The sequence below is a fragment of the Marmota marmota genome, unplaced genomic scaffold, assembly GCF_001458135.2.
Source record: "Marmota marmota marmota unplaced genomic scaffold, marMar, whole genome shotgun sequence".
NCBI lineage: Eukaryota > Metazoa > Chordata > Mammalia > Rodentia > Sciuridae > Marmota > Marmota marmota.
Genome location: NW_026000026.1, coordinates 80,124,119 through 80,149,156, shown reverse-complemented (window position 1 = coordinate 80,149,156; position 25,038 = coordinate 80,124,119). Strand labels below are relative to the sequence as shown.

The following is a 25,038-nucleotide window of genomic DNA, read 5'->3' as shown; positions in this document are numbered from 1 at the left end:
CTAGCAGTTACATTTCTGGAAACATACCTTACAAATATACTTACACCAAGTAAAATGACTTAGGTTTGGGGAATAAACATTGTAGCTCTCTCTGCAATATCAAAAGAATGGAAACAAACCAAGTGTCTATCCAGAGACCAGTTAAATACTGTAGACCAGATACCTCGCGGAAGGGTGTCTGAAGGTCAAAGGGCCATGATGTTAAGGACTGAAATAGAAAGACCTCCAAGGGAGATATATGCATAATCGAGATTTTTTTAAAATGACACAAACTGGGCTGGGGGAGTTGATCAGTGGGCAAATAACCTGCCTAGTGCCTGCCTGGTTCAATCCCCAGTATCCCAAAAAAATTTTTAAAAAGATAAAACTTTCATTTAAAAATCAGGAAAATAAGTGTATATATTTGCAATTGCTTGTATGTACAAAAAGGAACTACACAAAGAGACATGAAATATTTAAAAGTGGTTACCTTAACTTTGGGGACAGGAACCGGGTAGATGAAGGGTCGGGGTTGGGAAGATTCTTTTGCTATATTAATATTTATGTTTTACAGTTTTTGACTCATATAACTAAGTTATTCATTCAAAATTTAAATTAAAAAATATTTTCCCTGCATTTCTTTATCTGGAGTGTGTAAATATGGATGCCAGCTCTGGGCCATGAGGCAACTGGGAACAGTTCTGACACATTTTTATGTGGGCTTCAGCCATCTATAAAAAGGGGGCCCAAAGTGATACACACCTGCTTCCCAACCCCACTGTTGACAACCCTTGGTTCCTGGTTCCCACCATGTCACTGCCCCTCTCTGAAGTAGCATGAGTGTTATTCACTAAGTGTTTCTGCTTTTTTGCCTCTGGATACGTGGCAGGATGGGGCTCCCCACCTCCTAGCAGGTGGATACAGCAGTGATTAGTCCTAGCAAATGAGCTGTGGAAGCAATGGGTGTTATTTCTGTACCAGAGCATTTAATACCAGTGACTGACTTCTAGAGCTCCTTCTTCCCTTGCCATAACTGCTGCCAATACCCCAGAGGGTGGCTGCTATGAGCATGCCTCCTGGAGTGAGGGTGATAAAGGAAAGAGCCCGAGATGGAGCATAAAAAAGATATCAACCTTTGCCATTGAATCCACTGCAATTTGGGAGCCATTTATTTCAGCAGCATGGCCTGGCCTGTGCTGACTATAAAGGTACTGATATTAACACACTCCTGAAGCAGCATGAGCAACCCCAAGTAGGACTAAGATGGGAACTGTCCCGCTGAGCTCAAGGTCAGTGGGGCAAGAGCAAGGGTTCAATGCTACTCACACCACTGCCTCAATGGTGCTCTGGATCTTCTGCTGCAGCTCCGGCTCCTTCCGGTACGTCTCCAACAGCAGCAAGGCCTGGTCATAGCTGGCACAATAGACCTTATAGACTCGCTCAAACTCCTCTTGGAATTCCAAAAATAATTTACCTAACAATGAACAAGCAACAAGGGATTATCAAGGGCATGTCCTCTTGCTTAGAGGAAGGAGGCAGAAGGTGAGCTACCCGGTTCTGCGGTGAGACTGCCAGGCTTCACCAACATGTTGCTGTGGGCAAGTGACCTCCTATTTCTGTCTTTTTATCTGTTCCGTAATGTTGCTGAAGGACTGAGTGACACAATGGTGAAGTGCCCAAGCTGTAACCTCCTAGTACAGTTTGAGTATCCTTCATCTAAGATGCTTGGGACCAGAATCATGGGATCATAATGTATTTGCACATACATTATGAGATATCTAAGGGGTGGGACCCAAGACTAAACACAAAATTCATTTATGTATCATATAGACCTTGTACACACAGGCTAAAGGTAGTTTTATGCCATATTTTTAGTGTGCCTGTGTTTTGACCATGACTCATCATAGAAGGTCAGGTGTGGAATTTTCCACTTGTGGCATCATGTCAGCACTCAAAAACTTTTATATTTTGAAGAGTTTCAGGTTTTGGATTTTAAGATTAAGATCATTGTAATGTCATGTGTAGCTAATAAAAAAAAAAAAGATTAGGTATCATCAACCTATACAGAATAAACAGTAGCTACAATTGCTGCAATAATAGCAAAGATGCCCACATTTAGAACTGCCTTATGGCTTACAAAACACACTAGTGACCATCAGCTCATTTTATCTTTGTGATTAATTCTGTGCAGCACATACAGTCAGGAACCCCCAAATGTACCAAGGAACACATGGTGCAGTACAGGCAGCATAGAACAGGTAGTTGCAAACAAGTGAAGGCTTTAGCATTAGAAAGAACTAAGGCCACATCATGGGGCAGACTTTCCCCAATCATGTAACCTGGGGAAAGATTTGATTCCTCTGACCCTGCGTTTTCTCATCTATAGTATGGGCATAAAATTAGTACTCACTTCCAATAGTGTGTGTGTGTGTGTGTGTGTGTGTGTGTGTGTGACAGAGAGAGAGAGAGAGAGAAAGAGAGAGAGAAATAATACATGTAAAGCACCTGAAATAAATTTCACTCACCAAATATTGACCAACTGCTTATTTATTGACTATGTGCCAGGCACTCTGCTAAGCTCTGTGAACAAAACAAAGCCCCTGCCTCAGGGGTTTATAGCTTACTGGGGAAGACAGGCAATAAATACGGCGGTCCCTCCATATCCATAGGTTTTGTACGCATGGACTCAAACAACCGAAGATCAAAAATATTCAAAAAGAAAAATGTGTCTGTACTGAACACACCCAGGCTTTTCTTCTTGTCATTCCCCGCAAGCAATGAAGTACAACAGCTATCTATGATTGTGGTACCTGACAGGGTCCTGAAACCTGCCGCCTGTAGATACCAAGGGATGACTGTATACTACATACACCAGGTAGTGATGAGTGTCACAAATTAAAACAAAGTAAAATAAAGAGAGAGTGGCGGGGAATCTATTTGGGGAAAGACTCCATGAAGATACAAGCGAGCATCTATTAGAGACTGGAAGCAACCAGCCCTGGGAACTCAGGGCACGCGCAGTTCTCTGGTGTAGGATGAACAAAGACAGAGCCCAAAGGCAGGGGAGTCTCTGCATGAGGGGGCTCAGCTGGAGCAGAGCGAACAAGGACATAAGGAGGAAATGAACACGAGACTGAAGCCCCATCATGGAGGGCCCCGATGGAGTGAGGCACAGTAAGTTATGCTAATCTTACTTGCCATCTTAAGGTGTCCAGATTGCATTCTACAAGGGTGGCAGGAAGCAAATGGAGGGTTTTGAGCAGGGGTGATGTGATCTGATTTCAGCTCAATTTCGGGAACATGTACACTAAAGCTGCAAAGCATAGGGAAGATTAGCACAGCCCCTGTAGAAGAGTGAAGTGCAATTCATGAGGTGTTTCATGTTTTAAAATAAAAAAAACTAATGAGATTGGTGGCTTATAGTGGGCGGAAGGAACAAGGCATGAAGAATGAGGGAATGGGGGTGGCCCAGTAGGGAGGAGAGAGGGGGAGCCATGCTTCATTAAAATGACTTTTGTGTATAACTCTGACTCTTGGGACTGTGGTTATTTTTTCTGTAAGCCTAAAAGTGCTCTAAAAGGTCGGGGGGTCTGAAGGTGTAGTTCAGTAGTAGAGCACCCTTGGGTTCAAATTCCAGTACCAAAAACAAAACAAAACAAACCTGAAGAGCTTTTGGTGGCCCAGCAGTGAGAAAGTGGTAAGAACGAAGACAAATGTGTTAACCACAACAGGGAGGTGGGAACCAGGGCCACAGGCAGGACAGGTGACCTTTCTGCCTGCCAAAGTCATAGACTGGGTCTCTATCCAAGTCTCCTTTGGGACCATCAGATGGTTCTCAGTAAATTTCCACACATGACATCACCACCCCAGGACCTTCACTAGTGCAATCCAGCAAATCCTCAGGGATAACTCCTGGGAGAAGGCACAGGGTCAGGAAGAAGATGACCAGGAAAGGAGACCCCCAAAGCTTGTATCTGGGGAGAATCTGTGGGGTAGAAGGAGGTCAGCCAGCTGCAGAGCAACTCCACTGAGAGCCAGTGTGGACCTGGCCACGAAACCTAGAGCAATTTCTCCATTCTCTCAACATAGGGATGTTCTCAGGAATGTGAACATGTTAAAGACACTGTCACACCACTGTGGACAGGGACAGGGGAGTTTCAGTAACTGAAGAGCAAAGGAAGGGAAATTCCCAGAGAGTGGAGAGAAAAGCAGGATGTCCAGGACACCAAAGTAAAGGCTTTTCCCTCCCCTTCTTGTCCTGACTCATTTAGGAGAAAAACAAGTCTGTTAAAAGACTGTTGTGGGGCTGAAGATGTAGTTTAGTGGTAGAGTTCCTGCCTAGCATGTGTGAGGCCCTGGGTTCCATCCCCATTACCAAAAAAGTCTTGCCTGAGGTCCAAAAATCTTTAAAAATGCTGTTGCTACCCCATAGGAAAAGGGCTTTCCTTGCATAGCACGGCCTGGGAAGAGAAGTTTAGCAAGCAGGAGCCAGAGTAGCCTGATCTGGCACATGGCTGCACCTTTAAGAGGTGATTAGGTCACGGGGACCAGATATGATTTGAGGGCCCTACTGCCTCTGACATGTTGTGTTTCAGGGATCCCCAAACCAGACTCCCAATGAGACGCACTTCCATAGAATTCTAAAGCCCGTTCCCCATATTCTGCAATGACCACGTGCTAAGGACAGTTCCACAGGAAGTGAAGGCCAATAACTCCCTAGGTTTTCTACTTACCAATTAGGTACACTTGCTCCTCTTCCTTGGAGGCCGTCTCCTGCAGACCATGAAGAAATCTGCTGCTCACCTGGATGATTTCATCCATGTTTGAGAACAGGACATCCAGATCTCCCTGTGGCAGCTGAAAAAACAAAAACAAAGAAGCCCGAGGAGGTCGCTGGGAGTCTGGTAGAGAGACTACCTGTGACTTTGCAGAGTAGCCCCAACCTCTCACACCATCAGTGTCCCACCACCCTCAGGAAGACTGCCTGACCCAGTGGAATGTTTGCAAGGATTTGAAATTTACAAATTATGTTTTTTCACTACTCTGCAAGGAGAAACGAAGACATGGAGTACTCAGCATGCAAAAGAGGCTGAACGAGGGCTTCATTCCTAGGTCTGCTGCCAACTGTTACTTTTTTTCTCCCTGTTTCTCCATCTGTCATCTGACAATGGGAAGTTAGATTTCTTGCCAGCTCTGACATACTTGGCATCTACCATCATTACCTGGAGATGTACTCCAAACTCCAGTCCCTATTAACCAGACTACACTACTATTAAAAAGGGTGCAGGACATCTATATGTACACACCAGTCCCTCTACCAGACTTCCAGCACCAAAATGTGAGCTGGATGCACGTCAAGAGGGAACTGTGGTACAACGTCTATAGTATGCTCTTATTTTTGCTAAAATGAAAAACAACATATATGTTTGTTTTAGTGCCTATTATTCTGAAGGGTAAAATAATAGAGGTCTTTTATCTTCTACATTATCTATTTTGTTATTCATAATCATTCAAGAATCACTAATCAAGCCAAGTGTGGTGGTGCACACCTGTAATCCCTGTGACTTGAGGCTGAGGCAGGAGAACTACAAGTTCGAGGCCAGCCTCAGCAAGTTAGTAAAATAAAATAAAGAAAGAAATTTGTCTCAAAATTAAAAAATTAAAATAAAAAGGGCTAGGGATATAGCTCACTGGTAGAGCACCCCTAGGTTCAATCCCCAGTACTCAAAAAAAAAAAAAAAAATCACTAATTGAATGTCCATGATTTATGTACCCAGACTGGGATATACTGAATTAAACAAAGCCTTTGCTGTTCTGGAGCTTGCATACTTGAAATTCTATAGCAAGATCCTATATTGCTTTTAAAATTGGGGGAAAAAAAAGATGCAAAAAGCGAACACTATAATAGAAACCCACGAGAGTGCTGATTTCTCCAAGTCATCACCCTGTGAAATGAGACAATTAGAATGTAGGTCAGTTTAAGCAATTTGTTCTAAATTGAAAAAGGGCTTGTCCATTAGCTCAATTAATTCTGAGGGGCTTATTCCTCTCCCCATTAGCCCGTGAATAAATACACTGCGGCTCGAAGCTATCCAAGGCCTTGCTGGAGGTTGGAGAGCCAGTAAATGGTAGTCCTAGGGCTTACAGAACACTCAGACTTAATACTCACATGCTTCCTTTCCATCAGGCCTGCCCCAGGACAGATGTGAGGTCTCAGAAGCAGACTCACAGTTACCCCTATAAGGATGGCCTATGGGTGGCCCCAACCAAGTACCTGCTGGAGGCGGCCCCTGATGTTGGAGGCACAGAGTTGAAGCATGTGCAAATAGGAGACCTCAGTGTCCAGGAGCTCCATGACAGCCAGTCTCTGATGGAGCAACCGTCTGTCCTCAGAGCTGCGACCTTCCTCGTCTGGACTCCCTGGTCTGGAGGTGGACTCATGATCACTCATGTCCTCAGGTTCTGGGAAAAACAAAACCATCCTGATTTATTTCCAGGGAGCACTACTGGAAAATGTTGTCCCTAATTTGAAGACAACTATTCATCAAGAGATCTAAAAACATCTCGCATAACAGAGTCAAGATGAAGTGTTGATTAGCCTTTAGGGGCAGTATCTGGACTCTATAAAAAGGCAGACAACAGCTCAGATCAACTGCTGACATTTTAAATTCATTTCCCAGGACTCAGACAATGTGCTTTCCTGGCTCTTCTATTTTCACCCCAGCTTTTGACCCAGATTTCTTCATCTGGTTCAGCTCAGTGCCTCTTATCCTCTCTCTCTCCTGATGGTTCCCCCCACCTTGTTATGCCATCAGGACATACAACCTATCACCTGGACTACTTCCCCAGACTCTAGGATCATCCTTCCAAATCCACACCTCTCTCCTGCTGCCAACCATATGCATTCATTCTGAACACGTTTCCAGTTTAAACTCTCTGAAACAAAGCTGTGATCACAACGCTCCCTGTTGTAAGGCTTTTAATAGCTCCCTGCTGCTCAGTGGTCCATTCAGCCTCATTTCCCCTCCAGCAGAAACGAGTGCATTACTTTGCTCCATACTTGCCTAGTCCTGCCCTGCTTTTGTGCTTCTATACCCCTGTGTCTCTATTCTCCAACATACATTTTCTCTTGGGCCATTCCTGGTCCTCCCCCTTTTCACTCCACCCGCTGTACTTTTCTGAAACTCCCACTGCCCCTTTATCTCTAAATTTAAAAATATACAGGAAATAATGTGGACAAGATGACCTGGAAAAAAAAAACCTTCCTACTTCCAAACACTTAGGAATGCCAGATCAGCTATAATAAACTTTAATTTAACTGCATGACAGAGCTTGCAAGAGAGTTAAGGAAATCACAAGGCTCAAAGCCCAGGGAACTGACCTGAGCAGGGAGTAGCTCAGCTGATGCAGCTGTGGTCCTCACAGGGAAGAGAGCATGGTCAGTACCAGCAAACTGGGGACTTAACAAGCTCCTTCAACCATCTGGGACCCCCCAGGACTTCAGTAAAATGATAGGTCAGAAAAAAAGAAAGAAAGAAAGTCCACCCACATTTACAGAAAATGTCAAAAATACTTCTCCATCTTGGTTTGGGTCCTAGGTGAACTGGCCTTCTAGATTTCTACAATGACTTGGAGGCAAAATCAAGGAAAATAAAAGGGCTAAGGGGACAGACAACATTTTGGCCCTCTGCCTCCTAGGTCAGCTGGGACGCAGGGAATGACACAATCCCTCTAAAGGGCCCTGCAATTCCAGTGAGACACCCAACCTCCTGATCAGAGGGATCAAAAAGACCCAGAAAGTAGGAGTTACCAGTGCATGTTCTACAAGAAGGAGGGTCACTGAGCAGGAGAATGTCCCCCAACACTTCCAACAGAAGCTATGTGGTCCTCAAGACCTGAACCCATCCCCACAGATGGCACAATGGGTAGAGGAAAAACCAAAGAGGATAAGAAGCTCCCCTCAAGTCCCTAAGAGTATCTCATTGACCTTGAAAGGAAAAAAGTTAATTTGGGGCCAACATGAGGCTGCCTAATTGGGGTCTTAAAATACCCAGGGGGAAGGCATAACCAGAGGCAACTGTGTCATAATAGAGGTAAAGAAAAAACACAATCATGGAGCTATTTAAAAGAAAAAGACCTCCACACGTACATAATTTATGAAATTAGACATCTTCTGACTTTGGCTCCCTCTTGTATTCTGCTTCAAAATTTACTTTTCAGCTTAAGCATCTGGCCTTTTTCACTTATGAAAGTTGGCCATTGTTTAAAGACCCTTGTTCATTTTCTTATGTACCAGTTTACCACCAGTCAGAAAACTTAGGAAACCCTACGGCTGATGCCCTAATTCCCTCCAGACTGAATGAAAAAAGTTAAGAGGGGAATTTTATGGGCTGGGGATATAGCTCAGTGGTAGAGGGCTTGTCAGGTATGTGTGAAACCCTGGGCTCAATCCCCAATACTGCCAAAAATAAAAAAGAGGTGAATTACAACAGAGACTTTATCAAAAACAGTGACTCTCTTCCTAGGCCAGCAGATGCCCCATAGGCAATATGTAAAAGTCTAGCATCTCTGCCTTCATTCTGTATCTGTCTCCTTTATTACCTTAAACTTTGTGACCTGTCCATCTCTACAGGGAGACATGTCAACCATTTAAGGATTGTTTATCCAAAACTGCTAACCCAAGGTTTATTAGCCCTAAATTGATCTAACCTGTTTTGTCCCCCTTCAAGACCAGGACAAGATTTGCAGGGACATTCCTTTTTTTAAAATATTTTCTTTAGTTGTTGATAGACTTTTATTTTATTCATTTATTTATATATGGTGCTGAAAATTGAACCCAGTGCCTCACACATGTCAGGGAAGTGCTCTACCACTAATCCACAACCCCAGCCCTTGTAGGGACATTTGACTGTCAGCTTTTACAGATTCCTGGCTCACACCCCTGGAGTTGCACCTAGAAGTCTTCAGTTGTCATCCTACACCTTCAAGAAACACTGCGAGGTACATCGCCCACAATGAGACTGTCCCCCAAGCAGGTGCCATCATCTCCTGGGAACTGTATTACCCCCCTTTCAGAATCACAGGTCTGAGAGATAAACCTCCTGAGCAGCAAGTGGAAATTGCCCCCTCAAGAGATAAGAACTTCTCCAGAGCCACCTGGCAGATCCAGAACTCAAATAATGATCAACCAGACCAGTTTGAGGAAGATTGCTTAATTAGGCACACTTCTCATCCCTTGCCCCAATTCTTCCTCCAACTAAACCTAAAGCTCATGGTAGAACTGAGCTATTTGATCTCACTTATCCTTCCCAATATGGCCACATTGATTAAATCTATTTTTCGGCTTTTCACCATTACCTTTCTGTTTGGTTTTGGGGGTAAATGGATGGATCTGGTTTGTTGGAACCCATGGAATCAGGTCTCTGACCTAGGACACTGGAAACAGCTATAGGAGAAATAACATATCTCCAGGAGGACACATCTTAACCTAAGCTACAGATAACCATGTCCTTCAGATGAGTTTGGATTCCAAAATTACAAGAAGACCATTTCTTGTAATAAGTGAGCACAAAGCAATGAGGAGCAAGATTAGACCCCAAATTATCAGGTAGAAATGATAATACAAAGGGAAATGAAAGGCATTACAAAAAATGAAAACCTATATGATTTTTTAAAGCAACTTACAGAAATTGAAAATTTAGTCTTTGAAGTTAAAAAAACTGATTAAACAGATTAAGAAGACACTAAGGAAAAACAAAGACTAAAAGGGCAGATAGATCTGGAGAAATTTTCCAGATTGCTAAACAGAGAGAAAAATATGGAAAATACTAGAGAAAAATATAAGGGATATGGATGCTCAAATTAAAAAAAAAATCCACATAACAAATGCAAGTCCTGGTAGGCAAGAATACTAAAAAGGGTACTAAGAGCCATGGGGCACAACTGTAATTCCAGTGACTAAGGAGGTTGAGACAAGAGGACCACAAGTCCAAGGCTAGCCTCCACTACTTAGTGAGATCATGTCTCAAAAAAAGGGAAGGGGGGTGCTGGGGATATAGCTTAGTGGTAGAGTGCCCCTGGGTTCAATCCCCAGTACATGAGAAAAAAGTAGAGTAAAGAGAGGCAATATTTGAAGAGTTAAGACTGGAAACTATCCAGAATTTATAAAAGATTTGAATACTTAGATCTAGGAAGTACAAGTTCCAAGAAGGATAAGTTTTTTTTGTTTTGTTTTGTTTTGTTTTTGTTTTTTGTTTTTTCCACATCTAAACATGTTGTGGAGAAGTTGCAGGATTCTGAAGGCCTAGAGAATCTGTTCTTGGAAAACTACTTGAGAATTTGTTCCACAAAAACAAAGAAATAAGAAAGAGGAAGATTCAGGATATGGTAACTAAACACTGGAGAGGGAAGGACCAAAGGAATCCTCAGAATAGGTGAGGAAAAATCCTAGGCTTTGGTAGTTGGCTCCAGGCAGAGGGCACAATCTGGATAGAGAACTGCAGAAGGTTCTAGAATGTCTTATAGGCTGGTTTATTGAATTGATACAGAATTTGGTGTTTAATTAGGAATAATTACATAGATAATACATAGAAAACTAAGAAACAAATCAACTAACAAAAGAAAACAATTGTTAGAACAACTTTTATGCAGAAAAGAAAGAGTCCTGTCCAGGCTGAGCACAGTGGTGCATCCCTGTAATCCCAGTTGCTCAGGAGGCTGAGGCAGTAGCACTGCAAATTTAAGGCCAGCTGGGGCAATTCTGAACCTTTCTTAAAATAAAAAGGGTTGGAAATGTGACTCTGTGATAGCATGGCCCTGGGTTTAATCCTCAGTACAGAAAAAAGAAAAAAGAAAAAAAGTCCTGTTCTGTCCCCTTAATGAAGAAATGCTACAACTGAGGGACCAAGAAGAATCTGAACAAACAGGTCTTGCTGGGTTTCTCTACTCAGTCTATTACTATTAGCTCATACCGTTTTTGTACAATTAGTTTTCTACATAGTGTGTGTGCTCCACAAACCTAAGCATAAAGTCAGGTAGCTCCACTGGAGCTCCAGTCTGAAGGCTCCTATGTCAGGTACAACTATGATCATATAAGTTTGCTATGTCTTTCTCCTGTTAATCTACTGCCATTGTATTTCAGAAGACTTAAATATTCAACTTTCTGAGGAAAAGTATAAAACTTCCCTGCCTGTGCTTTTTAAAGATAAGAGGTAAATTCTAAAACAATTAGCCAAAAACAATGGAAGGAGTTGTCTTTTGGTAGCTGGGACAGGAAGGAAATGAAGAAAGACAGGCTGTTTTTCATAACATACACTGCAGAATTGTCTGCTTTTCATAATAAACAGAACTATCCATCTCCTTAAAATATATGCTTCTCGTGTCTGGGGCTGGGGCTAGGGCTCAGTGTTAGAGCACTTGCCTCACCTGTGTGAGGCACTGGGTCCAATCCTCAGCACCACATAAAAATAATAAATGAATAAATAAATATATTTTAAAAATGAGTCTAAAATTATGCTTCTAAGAAAAAGAATTTTCTTAAACTTTTTTTTTTTTTTTTTAAAGAATTGCAAAATTTGGGACGGGGTTGTGGCTCAGTGGTATAGTGCTTGCCTAGCATGCGTGAGGCACTGGGTTCGATCCCCCACACCACAAAAAATAAACAAATAAAATAAAAGGAATTGTGTCCATCTACAACTAAAAACTAAAAATAAAAAGAATTGCAAAACTTGGGGCTGGGGTTGTAGCTCAGCAGTAGAGCGCTCGCCTAGCACATGTGAGGCCCTGGGTTTGATCCTCAGCACCACATAAAAATAAATAAATAAAATAAAGGTACTGTGTCCAACTACAATTAAAAAATAAATATTGAAAAAAAGAATTACAAAACCTTATTTCTTTCAAATTGTCTTTGTTGCAAATTTTAAAAACTGAGAAGGCCATTTTTCCCACCTAAGGACTTCATAAATAGGGACAGTGTGGGAAGGATGTCATTTAAAAGGATCATATTGAAAATGGTAAAAGATGATATCCACAGGCATTTATCCAACTTGTCAGAAGCAGCGAGGTCCTCAGGCAGTCTGAGCACCAGGATCAGGTTGCTTTACAGTCCAGGAATTACAGCTGAATTCCCACACTTAACAGGAGGGAATGTGGTTTTTATGATCCAACCAGGGTAAAAAACTGTCCCTGCATAACACTCTTGGAAGGATTTCCAAGTATTCAACCTCACATGACAATGACCATTTCTGTCCCACTGGCCTTCTGGATTCATGACTATTATTACCTCATCTTCTCATCACAAAACTTATTGGAAACTTTCTTTGAATGTGGTTTTGTTTGAACCTGGAATTTAGAACTGAGTGAAGTAGGAAGAAAGATATGCTTCAGGTACCCATTCACCCAGGCAGGTTCGGCATTGTTCTGAAGTCAACAGTTCTGGCAATGCAATACATTAGGGGTAGAGTCATGGAATCCTGAAGCATGATACTGGGATATGGCCAGTGAAATCTAAATGCACCAGATCATATGTGATTGAACTTTCAGTGAGAATTGCTAATGGATGTTCATAAACCATGATGCCATAGAAAGTTAGTAGATAAGGAATCCTGCTCTACTATGGTCCCGAGACAGCCACACCCGGGGGGAGAGCTCATTCATCTGAGGTCGCAGTCATTCACTGTAGGTGCTTGTCTAACTCTGACCTGGAGCCAGGATGCAGGACAAGTGACAAACAAATCAGCAAGACCACGAATGGATACAAAAAGTATGAGGAGCCTTCCTAGCCCACCTGAGGGCTTCGTCATCACTTCAATCCTCAGCCCCAGGTAGCGCAACAAGCAAGAAACCATTAAAGGGGCAGGGGATGTGGCTCAAGCGGTAGTGTGCTCCCCTGGCATGCATGGGGCCAAGGTTCGATCCTCAGTACCACATACAAACAAAGATGTTGTGTCCACTGAAAACTAAAGAATAAATTAAAAATTAAAAAAAAAAAGAAACCATTAAATTTATTTAAAAAATGGGAATTCTACAATTTTGCAGAGATTAATATTCAAAAGTAAAACTATATATAAACACCAACATTAGTAATTCAAAGGAAGATAAAAGCATAATAATAAAAAATCTTTAATAATGTAGTAACAATCAACAATAATTTTTACTCCCTAAACATACTAAACAAAACATGTATTAGATGCTTATGGAGAAAATTATAAAACTTGAGTAAAATACACTTAGGAATCAACTACAAATTGAAATATACCATGATCATAGATAGAAAGATTCTATCATAAAGATGAAAATTCCTTACAGAGTGACTAAATACAATTTAAAAAAAATTTTTTTGTAGTTGTAGATGAGCAGAATGCCTTAATTTTATTTGTTTATTTTTATGTGGTGCTAAGGATCAAACCCAGTGCCTTACATGTGCTAAGCAAGAGCTCTGCCACTGAGTTACAGCCTCCAGGCCTTCACTTCTCTCTCTCTCGCTCGCTCGCTCTCTCTCTCTCTCTCTCTCTCTCTATATATATATATATATATATATTAGTGGTACTGAGGATTGAACTCAGGGGCACTCAACCATTGAGCCACATCCCCAGCCCTATTTTGTATTTTATTTAGAGTCAGGGTCTCACTGAGTTGCTTAGTGCCTTACTTCTGCTGAGGCTGGCTTTGAACTAGTGATCCTCCTGCCTCAGCCTTCCAAGACACTGGGATTACAGGTGTGCCTGGCTCCCTCAATACAATTTTAATAAAACTTCAAACAGGTTTTTTTAAAAATAGAGCATAGTAAAATAATTCTCACATATATATGGAAAAATAAAGGTCTAAGAATAGCCAAGGAAATTCTGAAGAACTACACAAAGAGATTTGTCCTATCATGTATCAAGACTTACTATTTTAAAGCCATAGTAATTCAGCAGTGTGGTATTGAACAGAGGTAGGAAAAAAGATTAGTGGAACAGATTAGAAAGCCCAGAAACAGACCATAGTGAATAGGGAAACTTGATATGACAGAAGTTTCATAAATGATCAGTAAAAGGATGGTCCATGGGATAACTGGCTTCCTATATAGAAAGACAAATAAATAGAATCCTACATAGCACTCAAAATAAATTCTAGATGGCTTTAAAAAATTACATGTGAAATGCTAAAAGTTTTAAAAGAAAATGTTTGTATGCTCTCCAGATTGGGAAGGATTTCTTCAACAAAACATACAATGTACAAACCCCCAACAAAAAGATTAATAAAGGTAGATAAATCTGACTATATTCACATTGAAATGCTCTGTTTTCCAAGCAATTCCATGATCAAAAAAAAAAAGCCTCAGATCAGGAGAAGATACTGCTAATGAAAGTAGCCTGCAAAAATTTAATACCTAAACTATATATAGAACTGCTAAGAATCATTAAAATAAGGCAATCTGGTAGAAAAATAGACAAAAGACACTTTTGAGAATACATTATTTTAGTTAAGTCACCATCAGTTTCAACCTCCTTCTATTGGGTCTTGCTATTATACTGAAACTGGAGAGCTAAAAACCAATTTCTCAAATTCTCTAACTGCTAAGAGTTTAAGATATATTTTCAGTCCCATCAATCAGATGGTTTTGTTTGAACTTGGAATTTAGAACTGAGTGAAGTAGGAAGAAAGATAATGCTTCAGGTACCCCATTCACCCAGGTAGGTTCTGCATTGTTCTGAAGTCAACAGTTCTGGCAATGCAATACATTAGGGGTAGAGTCGTGGAATCCTGAAGCAGCATCTGGAAGAGCAGCTTCCCTATTCTCCAATTTCCTGATTGGTGCAGAGGGCAGCAGCTCTTTGGAGGGCCATTCTTTTAGCATGGCTCTGGGACTCATCTCTGCAGTGTATTCTGTGGCCCGCTTCTCCAGACCCTTCAACAAGTACCTAATAAACCTCTTTTAAATCTCTTTTTCCTTAAAATAGAACAATGTGTGTTATCTGCAACTAAACCTTGGCTAACACAGATTACAACAGGTAATTCATAAAAGAAGAAATGTAAGTGGCTAATAACCAACAAAAAGATGATGAACTCACCAGTGACAAGGCAACTGTGAATTATTAAAACCAAAATGTTCATCAGATTGGCAAAATGTAAAAAAAAAAAAGTGTCTATGAACAGGTAGATGAATGTAGACTGCTAAGAAGTCTTACATACTGATATAATCATGTTAATTATTGCATCCACTCTAAAAAGCAATTTGGCAATATCTAGAAAAGTTCAAAACACACACGCGAAGAGGGCAGCTCTACTCCTAGATGCATCCTGCCTTCAAGAAATGTCTCCACATACACATGAGGAATGTGGACAAGACTGTTGACAGCAGCACTTTTGGTAATCACAGAAAATTAGAAAGAGCCTGGATGTCCAACATCAGGAGGGTAGGAAAATAACACAATCATACCACCAGTGAAATTCTGAAGAGTATAAGTTGAATAAACTATATATTCATGTTTCAACATGCATATCTCCACAAACATCATAAAGAAAGAAAGGTGTGGGGGAGAAACCAGGTGTGGTGGTACATGCCTGTAATCCCAGCTACTCAGGAGGCTGAGGCAGAAGGATTGAAAGTTAGAGGCCAGATTCTGCAACTTGGTGAGACCTATCTCAAAAAAAAAAAAAAAAAAAAACTGAAAAAGGGCTGTGGATGTAGCTCAGTGGTGGAGCAACCCTAGGTTCAATCTCAAGTACCACAAAAAATTAAATTAAAAAATAGAGAAAAAGAGAAGAAGAAAGGAAAAAAATACAGTATGATAGCATATTCTAACTTTTAGAATATGTTTAACGATGCTGTGTATTGCTTAGGCATAGACAAACATATGGAACAGATATGGAAATAATAAATTCAGAATAGCAGTAACCTATGGAAAGGGAAGCAAGGGAAAGGAATTGAAGAGTGTATCAAAGGAGCTTAATAGTATTTGAGATTTTTAAAAGTTAAGCCTTTTATTTTAAAATAATTAGAGATTCACATGCAGTAATAAAAGATATCCAGAGAAAATCCATGGACCCTTTCATAGTCCCCCCACCAGATAACAGTTACACTGGCATTGATACATCCAAGGAGTGGAACATTCCACCAGGAATCCTGCAGGTTGCCACTTCACCCTCTTGGCTTCCTGTCATCTTTACCCTTGGCAACCACAAATCTGCTCTCCATTTATATAACCAAATCATTTCAAGAACATTATGTAGCTGGGCGCTCAGCAGGCTAAGGCAGAGTTCAAAGCCAGCCTCAGCAACTTAGCGAAGCCCTAAGCAACTCACTGAGACCCTGTCTCTAAATAAACTATGAAAAGGGCTGGAGACATAGCTCAGTGGTTAAGCATCCCTGGGTTCATTCCTTAGTAACAAAAAAAAAAAAAAAAAAAAAGAAAGTTATATAAATAGAATCACTCAGTATGTAACCTTTTAGGAATGGCTTTATTCAATCAGCACAGTTCCTTGGAGATTCATGCAATTCTGTGTATCAATAGTTTCTTTCTTTTATTGCTGAGTATCTGAGATGTTCTGTTTGTCTAAAAAAATGTGAAGCAAATATGACAAAAATGTGAAATTAAACAAAGCTAGCAGATAAATACATGGGTATTTGTTCTATTGTTTGTTATTTTCTAGCTAAACTATTTCATAATATTTATAGTGGCGTGCATCCCATTCCACCTTAGACTCAGGATATTTATGACTAGGCTCATCTTCCTGGCTAGACACTAGGCTTCTGGAGGCAAGATAAACACCTATTCATCTTGTTTCCCCTCTGGTAATGGGGATTGAACCATGGGGTGCCATACCACTGAGGTACATATTTGGCCATTTTATTTGATTTTGAGACAGGGTCTTGCTAAGTTGCTGAGGCTGTCCTCAAGCTTTCGATTCTCCTGCTTCAGCCTCCACAGTAGCTGGGATTACAGGTGTGCTGGGTCACTGCTCCTGAATGTACCTACTCATCTTGTATCCTCCTCTGAGCCTCACAATACTGACAAGGAATATATATTTGCTAAATAGATGGCTCTTGTAGTTGTGTTAGCAGTTGTTCCAGTTTCTGTGTTTTGCCATAAGCATTAAGCAGGGAATAAATATACAAACTGAGTGTCTGGGAGGGCAAGGTTGTTCCGAGGCTAAGGGCCCACACATATCCTGGAATGGATCTGTTCTGGTGCACCACTGTGTTCCTGTCACTGAACACTGTCATGGCCTGCCTAACTGTCCCTGGCCTGCCGCATATTCACTAGCTTGTGCCTAGCTTCTTTACGAGATCCAAATAAATTTTTAGGAGAGCTATCCAGGTTCCAGGAGTCAGAGCTGTTGCCAAATAATAAATAAACAAAAAAACATAGGTGGTATTTTACAGAAAACTGCTAAAGATTGAAAATAGCACTACTCATTAGGTTAATTGCAATTTAGACCTCCAAGTAGGCCTGGCAAGACCTCTTTGAAGCAGCATTCTACTATCCTTTAGTTTATAGCCTGTGTAATAAAAGTTATAGCACAGGCTATAAACACACTTTTATAGGAAAGAAACACACTTCTATTTCTTTAAAAATATCATTATTTGGCAATAAAAAGGAATGAAGTGCTGATGCATACTACAACATGCATGAATCTTAAAAACATTACCCTAAGTGAAAGAAGGTGTCATGGAGGACCACATATTTCATGATTCCATTTGTTTAGAATGTCTGGAATAGGCAACTCTACAGAGACCAAAAAAAAAGAAAAAAGGATGAATGGTTGCCTAAGGCTGAAGGGGTGGGGACTGGAGTGTGGCTAAAGGGTACAGAGTTTCTTTTAGGGATGATGAAGATGTTCTAAATTGATTGTGGTGATGGGTGCACAGGTCTGTGAATATATATTAAACAACCACTGACTTGCACACTTTAAATGGGTGAATTATATGATATGAATTATCTCAATAAAACTGTTACCAAAAAAAAAAATTATGGCTGGGTATCGTGGTGCACATCTGTAATCCCAACTACTCGGAAGGATGAGGCAGATGGATTGCATACTTGAGGCCAGCACAAGCAACTTAGTGAGATTCTGTGTCAAAATAAAATAAGAAGGGTTAGGAGTCTGGGGATATTGTTCAGTGATAGATGCTTGCCTTGCAAGCATGAAGCCCTGGGTTCAATCCCTAGAATGGGGGTGGAGAGGGAAGGTTAGCCAATGGCTCAGTGATAGAGCACTTGCTAGCACTTACGAAGCTCTGGGTCCAATTTCCAGTACCACAAAAAATAAATGTGTGTATATGCATATAATATTATATATATTATACAATACCAAGTGCCGACAGGAATGTGGAAAAACTGAATCATACATTGCTGGTGGGAAAATAAAATGGCACAGCCACTCTGTTTCTTTAAAAACAAAACATATATCTACCATACCCCTAGGCATTTAACCCAGAGAAAGAAAACTTAGGTCCATATAAAAACCCATTTATGCTGGGTGTGGTAGCACACACGCCTATAATCCCAACGGCTCTGGATATCAAAATATCAGGAGGATCATGAGTTCAAAAGCCAGTATCAGCAATTTAGGGAGGCCCTAAGCAATTCAGCAAGACCTTATCTAAAAAAATATATATATATAAAAGAAAAAAAAGGTTGGGGATGTGGCTCAGTGGTTAAGCACCCCTGGGTTCAACCCCCAGTACCAAAAGAAAAAAAAAAAACTTCTATACATTTATTTGCAGTAACTGAAAGTAACCAAAATGTTCTTTTAACAGATGAATGGTTAAACAAACTATACCTCCATTGAATATTTGGAAATAAAAAGGAATGAACTATTGATACACACCAACAACTTAGATGTTTTCAAAGGAATAATGCTAAATGAAAAAGAAATTCAATCTAAAAAATTAACAAAAAATAATAATACAATCTAGGAAGGTTACAAGCCTGGTGATGTGGCACAAGAAACTAGGGAGGCTGAGACAGAAGGATCCCAAGTTTGAGACCAGCCTGGGCACTTTAGAGAGACTCTGTCTCAAAATAAAAAATAAAAAGGCTTGGGATGTCCATGGTAGAACACTCCTGGTTTCAATCCACAAAAACAAATTTTAAAAGGTTACATGCTGTGTGATTTCATCTAATAATAGAAAATTACAGAGACAGAGGACAGATTAGTGGCTGCCTGGTTAGGGGTGGGGAAGGAAGGCTTGTAGGTGTGGATTTAAGGAAGAGCATTAGGAAAAACCTCTTGAAGAGGTCTGTATTTTCTGAGGTGGGGGAAGGTTACACAAAATCTTCACATGGGGACAAAATGGCATAGAACTCCATACACATATATTATGCCACTTCCTGGTTTTGATATTGTGCTTTATTTAGATAAGATAGGGCTGGGGCTGGGGCTTATTTATTTTTTAATAAATAAAGTGGTAGAGTGCTCACCTAGCATGTGTGAGACACTGGGTTCTATTCTCAGCACCACATATAAATAATTTAATTAAGTAAGATATAACCATTAGAGAAACCAGAGGGAAGGGTACACAGAACTTTTTTGTATTATCCTTGCAACTTTATGTTCATTATAATTATTTCAAAATAATAATTTAAAGACAAACAAAATGTCATTTAGCTTAAGTAATCTATCTTTGCAACACTTTCAGGATAAACACAGCTCACCAGCCTGGAAGGCAGGCGGAGTACCCTCATTCCATTTTCTGGCCTGGCCTGATAAGGAGGCTTATTTCAGAGAACGCACCCATGGAAAGGTGGCTTTCCTTAAGGCCAGTCAGGCGGCTAAGTAACACTGGAAAAATAATCAGCACAGTCAAGTCCTGGGATCTCTTTGATGCCTTCTGGTAAGCAGTTATGAACTAAAATCAGGAGACAGTGGTGTAGGTCAGTGGTAGAGTGAGTGTTTAATATTTCTTAGGCCCTGGGTTCAATTACTAGCACCTACCCCCTCAAAAAACAAACAAACCAAAAAAACAAACCCTACATCAGCCTGGCACATAGTTTGTGCTTAAAAAAATGTATTGAATATGCTATAGTTAATGATTCTGACTTTTGGATCAGATACAATTGAGTTAATTCTCTTCTCTCTTTTTTCTTCTCTCCATGTTAGCAGAGAGAGATTTGGGCATTTGTACATTCATTCAACAAATACTTCAAGCAGCTACTATATATATCAAGCATTTTTCTGGATTCTGAAAATACAAAGGTCAAGAAAAATTGGCTCTGCAATAAGGAAAGGGTATTTAAAAATATCTGGTGATTTGCTCCTAGTTTCACTCTGCTAAAAGCAAAGAAACTAAGTAAACTAAAACAGGTCAGACATCTTCATTATCTCATCCTCCAAGACAGAAGGAGTAACAATGGAAAGTGATACTTGGTACCTAACTCTGCCCAGTCAGAACTGAATGGAGATAGGGACTAGCAAAAGTGAAAGCATCATCTTAAAGTTCAGGAGGCAAAATTCCCTGGCAGGAAGATAAGCATCCTTTGGCTATTCACCCCCAGGCTATAGAGAAAAGCCAATTTAAAAAAAAAAGGAAGAGAGACTATTGGTCAGACTCTAAGGGGAAGGTTCACAGAAGGCTGTCAAAGGTGAAGTTCAAGTACTGTGATAGCAAAAGAACCTGTTGAAAAATAAAGAGAGGGAATGTCTATAGAAAAAGGAGCAGCCACATGGGGATCCTGGCTGATGAGCTTGGTTAGTAAGATACCTACAATAGTCTGCAAGCTCCTATACACAGAGTTTCCAGAAGAACTCTAAAACCCAGAAGGATCTGGGATTGAGATTTTATAAAGATGACCTCCAAAGCCCTGTCCCTACCATTACTACCAAAATTATTTTAAGATTCCTATTCAGAAAAAGTAAAAGCTATGCACACTATTTGATTGCTTTGCTGTCCTCTTCTTGATCCTAGGGAATGTCTGTGAGAAGCACTATGAAGTTTTTAGCCCAAGCCCTCAAGTCAGGAAAACCTGATTTCAAATTCTAACTCTGCAATCAATTGGCTGGCTTTCCTGGGATTCTTATATAACCTTTGCCAGGCTGTTACAAGATTTCATAAGATAGTTTATGTAAAATGTTTAACAGAGTGCTCTGGACATGGGAAGCCCTCAATAACAGTACCAGTTTTGGGTTTTTTGGTTTTTTGTTTTTTTAAGAGAGAGAGAGAGACACAGAGAGAGAGAGAGAGAGAGAGAGAGAGAGAGAGAATTTTTTTTAATATTTATTTTTTAGTTTTCGGCGGACACAACATCTTTATTTTTGTATGTGGTGCTTAGGATCAAACCCAGCACCGTGCGCATGCCAGGCGAGCGCGCTACCGCTTGAGCCACATCCCCAGCCCCCAGTTTTATTTTACTTTTGTTACTCTTTTTGTTAAACTGGAAAGGGCAGTAACTATTGATCTGGTGGATGAAAAAGTTGTCAAAGGTGAAAAAGTTGTCTATGGACCCTTGGCTAATCTAGAAGCATCTAATCAAGTTCAGCAGATAGCAATTACAGCTGATCAAGATAATAATAATTATCAAGAACTATGTGCCAGAACATGAAAATTTAACTAACACTCTTGAAATAGAACAGAGATTGGGAGAGAAACTGAACCCTGATAACATTAACAATCCAGCCATGACAGAGACTGAGTCCCTTTTGGCTGTTGTTTTGGTTTTGTTTGGTTCTGGTTTTATCTGACTTTTTGTTTTTGGGCTTCTGGGGATCAAACCCAGGTCCTCTTACATATTAGGCAAGCACTCTGCCTCTGAACTACATCCGTATCCCTGTTTTGTTTTGTTTTTGTGGTATTAGGGATTGAATCCAATAGGTTCTACCTCTGAGGTACATCCCCAGCCCTTTTTAATTTTAAATTTGAGACAGAGGCTCACTAAGCTGCCCATTCAGGCCTTGAATCGAAGATCTTCCAGCTGTAGCCTCTGGAACGGCTGGGATTACAGGCATGCACCATGGCACAGAGGTTGGGTTTAGTTTTTACGTAAGCTAGTACATTTTTATTTCCCACCCCCTTGGGCCTAAGCCACTCTGAGTTGGGTTTCTGCCACCTGATTAAAACAAATGGTTTGTTACTCCTAGGAAAGAGAAAGAGATCACTTGAAGTTAGCACTTAAAAAAAAAGTCATTCCGGAGTAGCCTCATTCCCTTATTGAAAACTGACTACATTAGTAGACCAAAGGAATGCTGTATTCTAGAGTATCTGGCCCAGTAAGGTGTTGTCATTCTCTTGCGACATCCTTAAAAATAAGGAATAAGATGCTGTGATGGAGGCTGGGGGCAAGGGTGGTGATAGGACAGTAATATGCACTAAAAACTGATAAAACTACTAAATGCAAAGGGCGCTGATCAGTGCCAACCTCTAGGCTCTGCCCTGTTTTATTAAGCCCATCCATTCATTCTTAGTGCCTTCCACCCCCAAGACCAGCTGAGTCTATACTCTCGCCACCTTCTTGAGGCCTAGTACAGCTGTGTCCTGACTGAATGCACACTCCAGTTCCTCTGACTCCTGATCAACACTTTGGTGGTCAAGTTTTTAATTTTAGCCACCCTAATAGATAAGAAGCAATCTCTCACTGTGGATTTTATGCACTTTTCCTTAATGTTTAATTATCTTGAGTATCTTTTCAAGTGCTTATTGCCACCCATATATATTCTTTGGACATTTGAAAATTTTTGTTTGAATTAAGAAAGAGGCTCTTGCTTATTATGTAACTAGACAAACCATACAGAAAGGCATAAGAAAGAATTCCCAGTCACCCACTGCTAACCCCCAACCCATAACATAGGTAACCCAAAGTTCAAAAGAATCACCAGGAGCACTAATAAAGCATGCAAATTATTGCCCCCACTCTTGAAGATCCTGATTCAGTGGTTTGGGTGGGGCATTTTTAACAAACCCGTAGGTGATTCTGTATAAAAGGTCTATAAATCATTTCTTGAGAAATTCTGCTCTTAACATTGTTCTACAAGGAATAAAGGGGGCAATTATGGAGAGGAACATCTGCACCACTGCCTTCAAGTAACGCAGAGGCTTTGCCTGAAATGGGAAGCATATTTGCTCTGTATTGGCCTATGGAATATTTAATGTTTGGAACCTAAAGGTCAAATTAGAAAAAATGCTAATTTTTTTTGAAACTACTGTAAAACAAAATCAGACCCTAGAGCCAGAAAGTAAGGAATATACCAGATTATGAAGAAAAAGGGCTCCTCTGGGTTGAAAAATGACTGGGAGTGAGGTAGAAAAAGGGTAAGAGATACCCGCCCCCCCACACATACACACACACATTCTGTCTCTCCTGGAGGAAAAACTTCTTTTTATAAATACATGGAGAGGAATGTAACCCACCAGACAGGTGATATGTGCCTTAACCCAAATTAAATAGCAGCTATTTACCCATACCCACATTTTTCTGGCTCTATTAGGAAAGCCTAAAAAGGTAGAGAAAGGAGACAACACAATATTTTTAAAGAACAGTTCCTTTTATAGATAAGAAGCCTGCCCAGGCCCTGTCCTCACAATTTTGGATCCACAGATTTAAAGTTCTTAAGAAGGTCAATAAACAAGCATCAGGCTTTGGACAATCAAGCTCAACAAGTGCCACTTTGCTTCTGTGACAGCACCCAAAGATACATCCCCTCCCCATTAGTTAAATAAAAAGCCATTTATCTGATTTAGAGCAGAATGAACCAAGGCACTGTTTGCCACAGTAATCTGCTGATCCAAGCGGGATATGAGCCAGCTGCCAGCAACTCCTGTACTCTGGCAGGAACTCAGTGAGCCTCCATTGCTGGGCAAGACCGGGTGTTGCCAGGTCCCAGCTTAAAAACAAACCATATGGTGTAGTGGAGCAAGTAAACAGTCCTTGTTGGAATATCTGGTAGTTTCTACTTTCAGCATTTGACCTTGGGTCAAATATCAAGTGAAATGCTTCACTGCACTCTTATTTAGGATACTATTACCAGGGTATGTGCTTTTGTTTGCAAATCATAATAGGGTTGACTTTATATTTTCATGCTTACAATTTTATTTTATCTCATATGCAGTCCAATTTCTTCCAGTCCAGTTTCTTTCCTCTCCGACTGGCACAGCTGTGATTGACTGGGCCATGTGCCTCAACTCTTCTGTAAAGTATCAACTACCGTCAGGCATCAGGACTTACTCTCATTCTTAAATTTGATAATAACCTGGAGGGCAATGCAATCTTATTTCCATTATACAAATAAAGCTGAACCTGCAAAGGTTAAACTACTCATCCCAGATCACATTTCTAGCAGCGTCTAGACGCTGTCTGGACTTAAAAGCTGCTTCTCCACCGACTGCCTTTCTATAATAAAGCAAATAAACTGATCTGCGTCGTCAGTAGGCAGTCATTCCTTATAGTAGGCATTCCTGTTAAACCTGAAACTGCGCAAAGTTATATGTGAACTACTCTGTGGTGAGTGGACACCTACTTCTAAGGGGTCAGTGAATTCCAGAAGGATAAGAACCAGTATCTGAGCAGGCTATCTGCTTCTCCATTCCCATCTAATTTACAACAAGCAGACCTTCTGGCTTGTAATACCAGTTTGGACACTAGTTTTGTGAGTGTCCTTGGCCAACTCACCTCACCTTATGGAACACAGATTTGCGTTCTCTTTTTCCTGGCCTCGATTGTCTATTCATAATCATAGCTTCTTGGCAAAGGTTCTTTACCATTGTTTGTATGTTTCCATTGTTTTAATGCATGGTTTCTTATTAAAATCCACCTCACATTCTACATGGCAGCAGGCAGAGATAAACAAGTAATAATTATTTTGTACCAACCCTGCTTAGCTCTCTGGGCTTCACTTTCCCACGTATAAAACGACTCAATTGGGCCACCATGGATCAGGTGGCTTGTATCCCTGTAAGGCTCAAGACACAAAGCTACGGAGCAAGCAAGCTGGAACCTGGAAGTTAACCGCATCCTGCCTTTCTGTCCCTGACTTCCCTTTTTTGATCTACCCAGCAGCTGTTTCCCACACCCCTCCCGGCCCCATCCTGCCCGGGTCGGGCACACTCACCGCGCGCACGCGCAAGGTGCCCGCCTGCGTCCA

The 25,038-nt window shown here is 40.8% G+C and overlaps 1 protein-coding gene across 2 annotated transcripts in view; it reads right to left on the bottom strand.

The window, feature by feature from the left end:
* Arhgef37 (Rho guanine nucleotide exchange factor 37) overlaps positions 1-25,038 on the bottom strand; it is a 52,781-nt gene that overhangs the window by 25,777 nt on the left and 1,966 nt on the right. Inside the window, exons 2-5 of one of the 2 annotated variants that reach the window (XM_015486074.2) lie at positions 25,006-25,029; positions 6,254-6,441; positions 4,713-4,836; positions 1,306-1,453 (exon numbers count right to left, since the gene is read on the bottom strand). In XM_015486074.2, the coding sequence (XP_015341560.1) occupies positions 1,306-1,453; positions 4,713-4,836; positions 6,254-6,430 (449 nt within the window). In that variant the 5' untranslated portion in view covers positions 6,431-6,441; positions 25,006-25,029. The remainder of the gene's footprint in view (positions 1-1,305; positions 1,454-4,712; positions 4,837-6,253; positions 6,442-25,005; positions 25,030-25,038) is intronic. The other variant, XM_048811785.1, reaches the window with a different exon arrangement.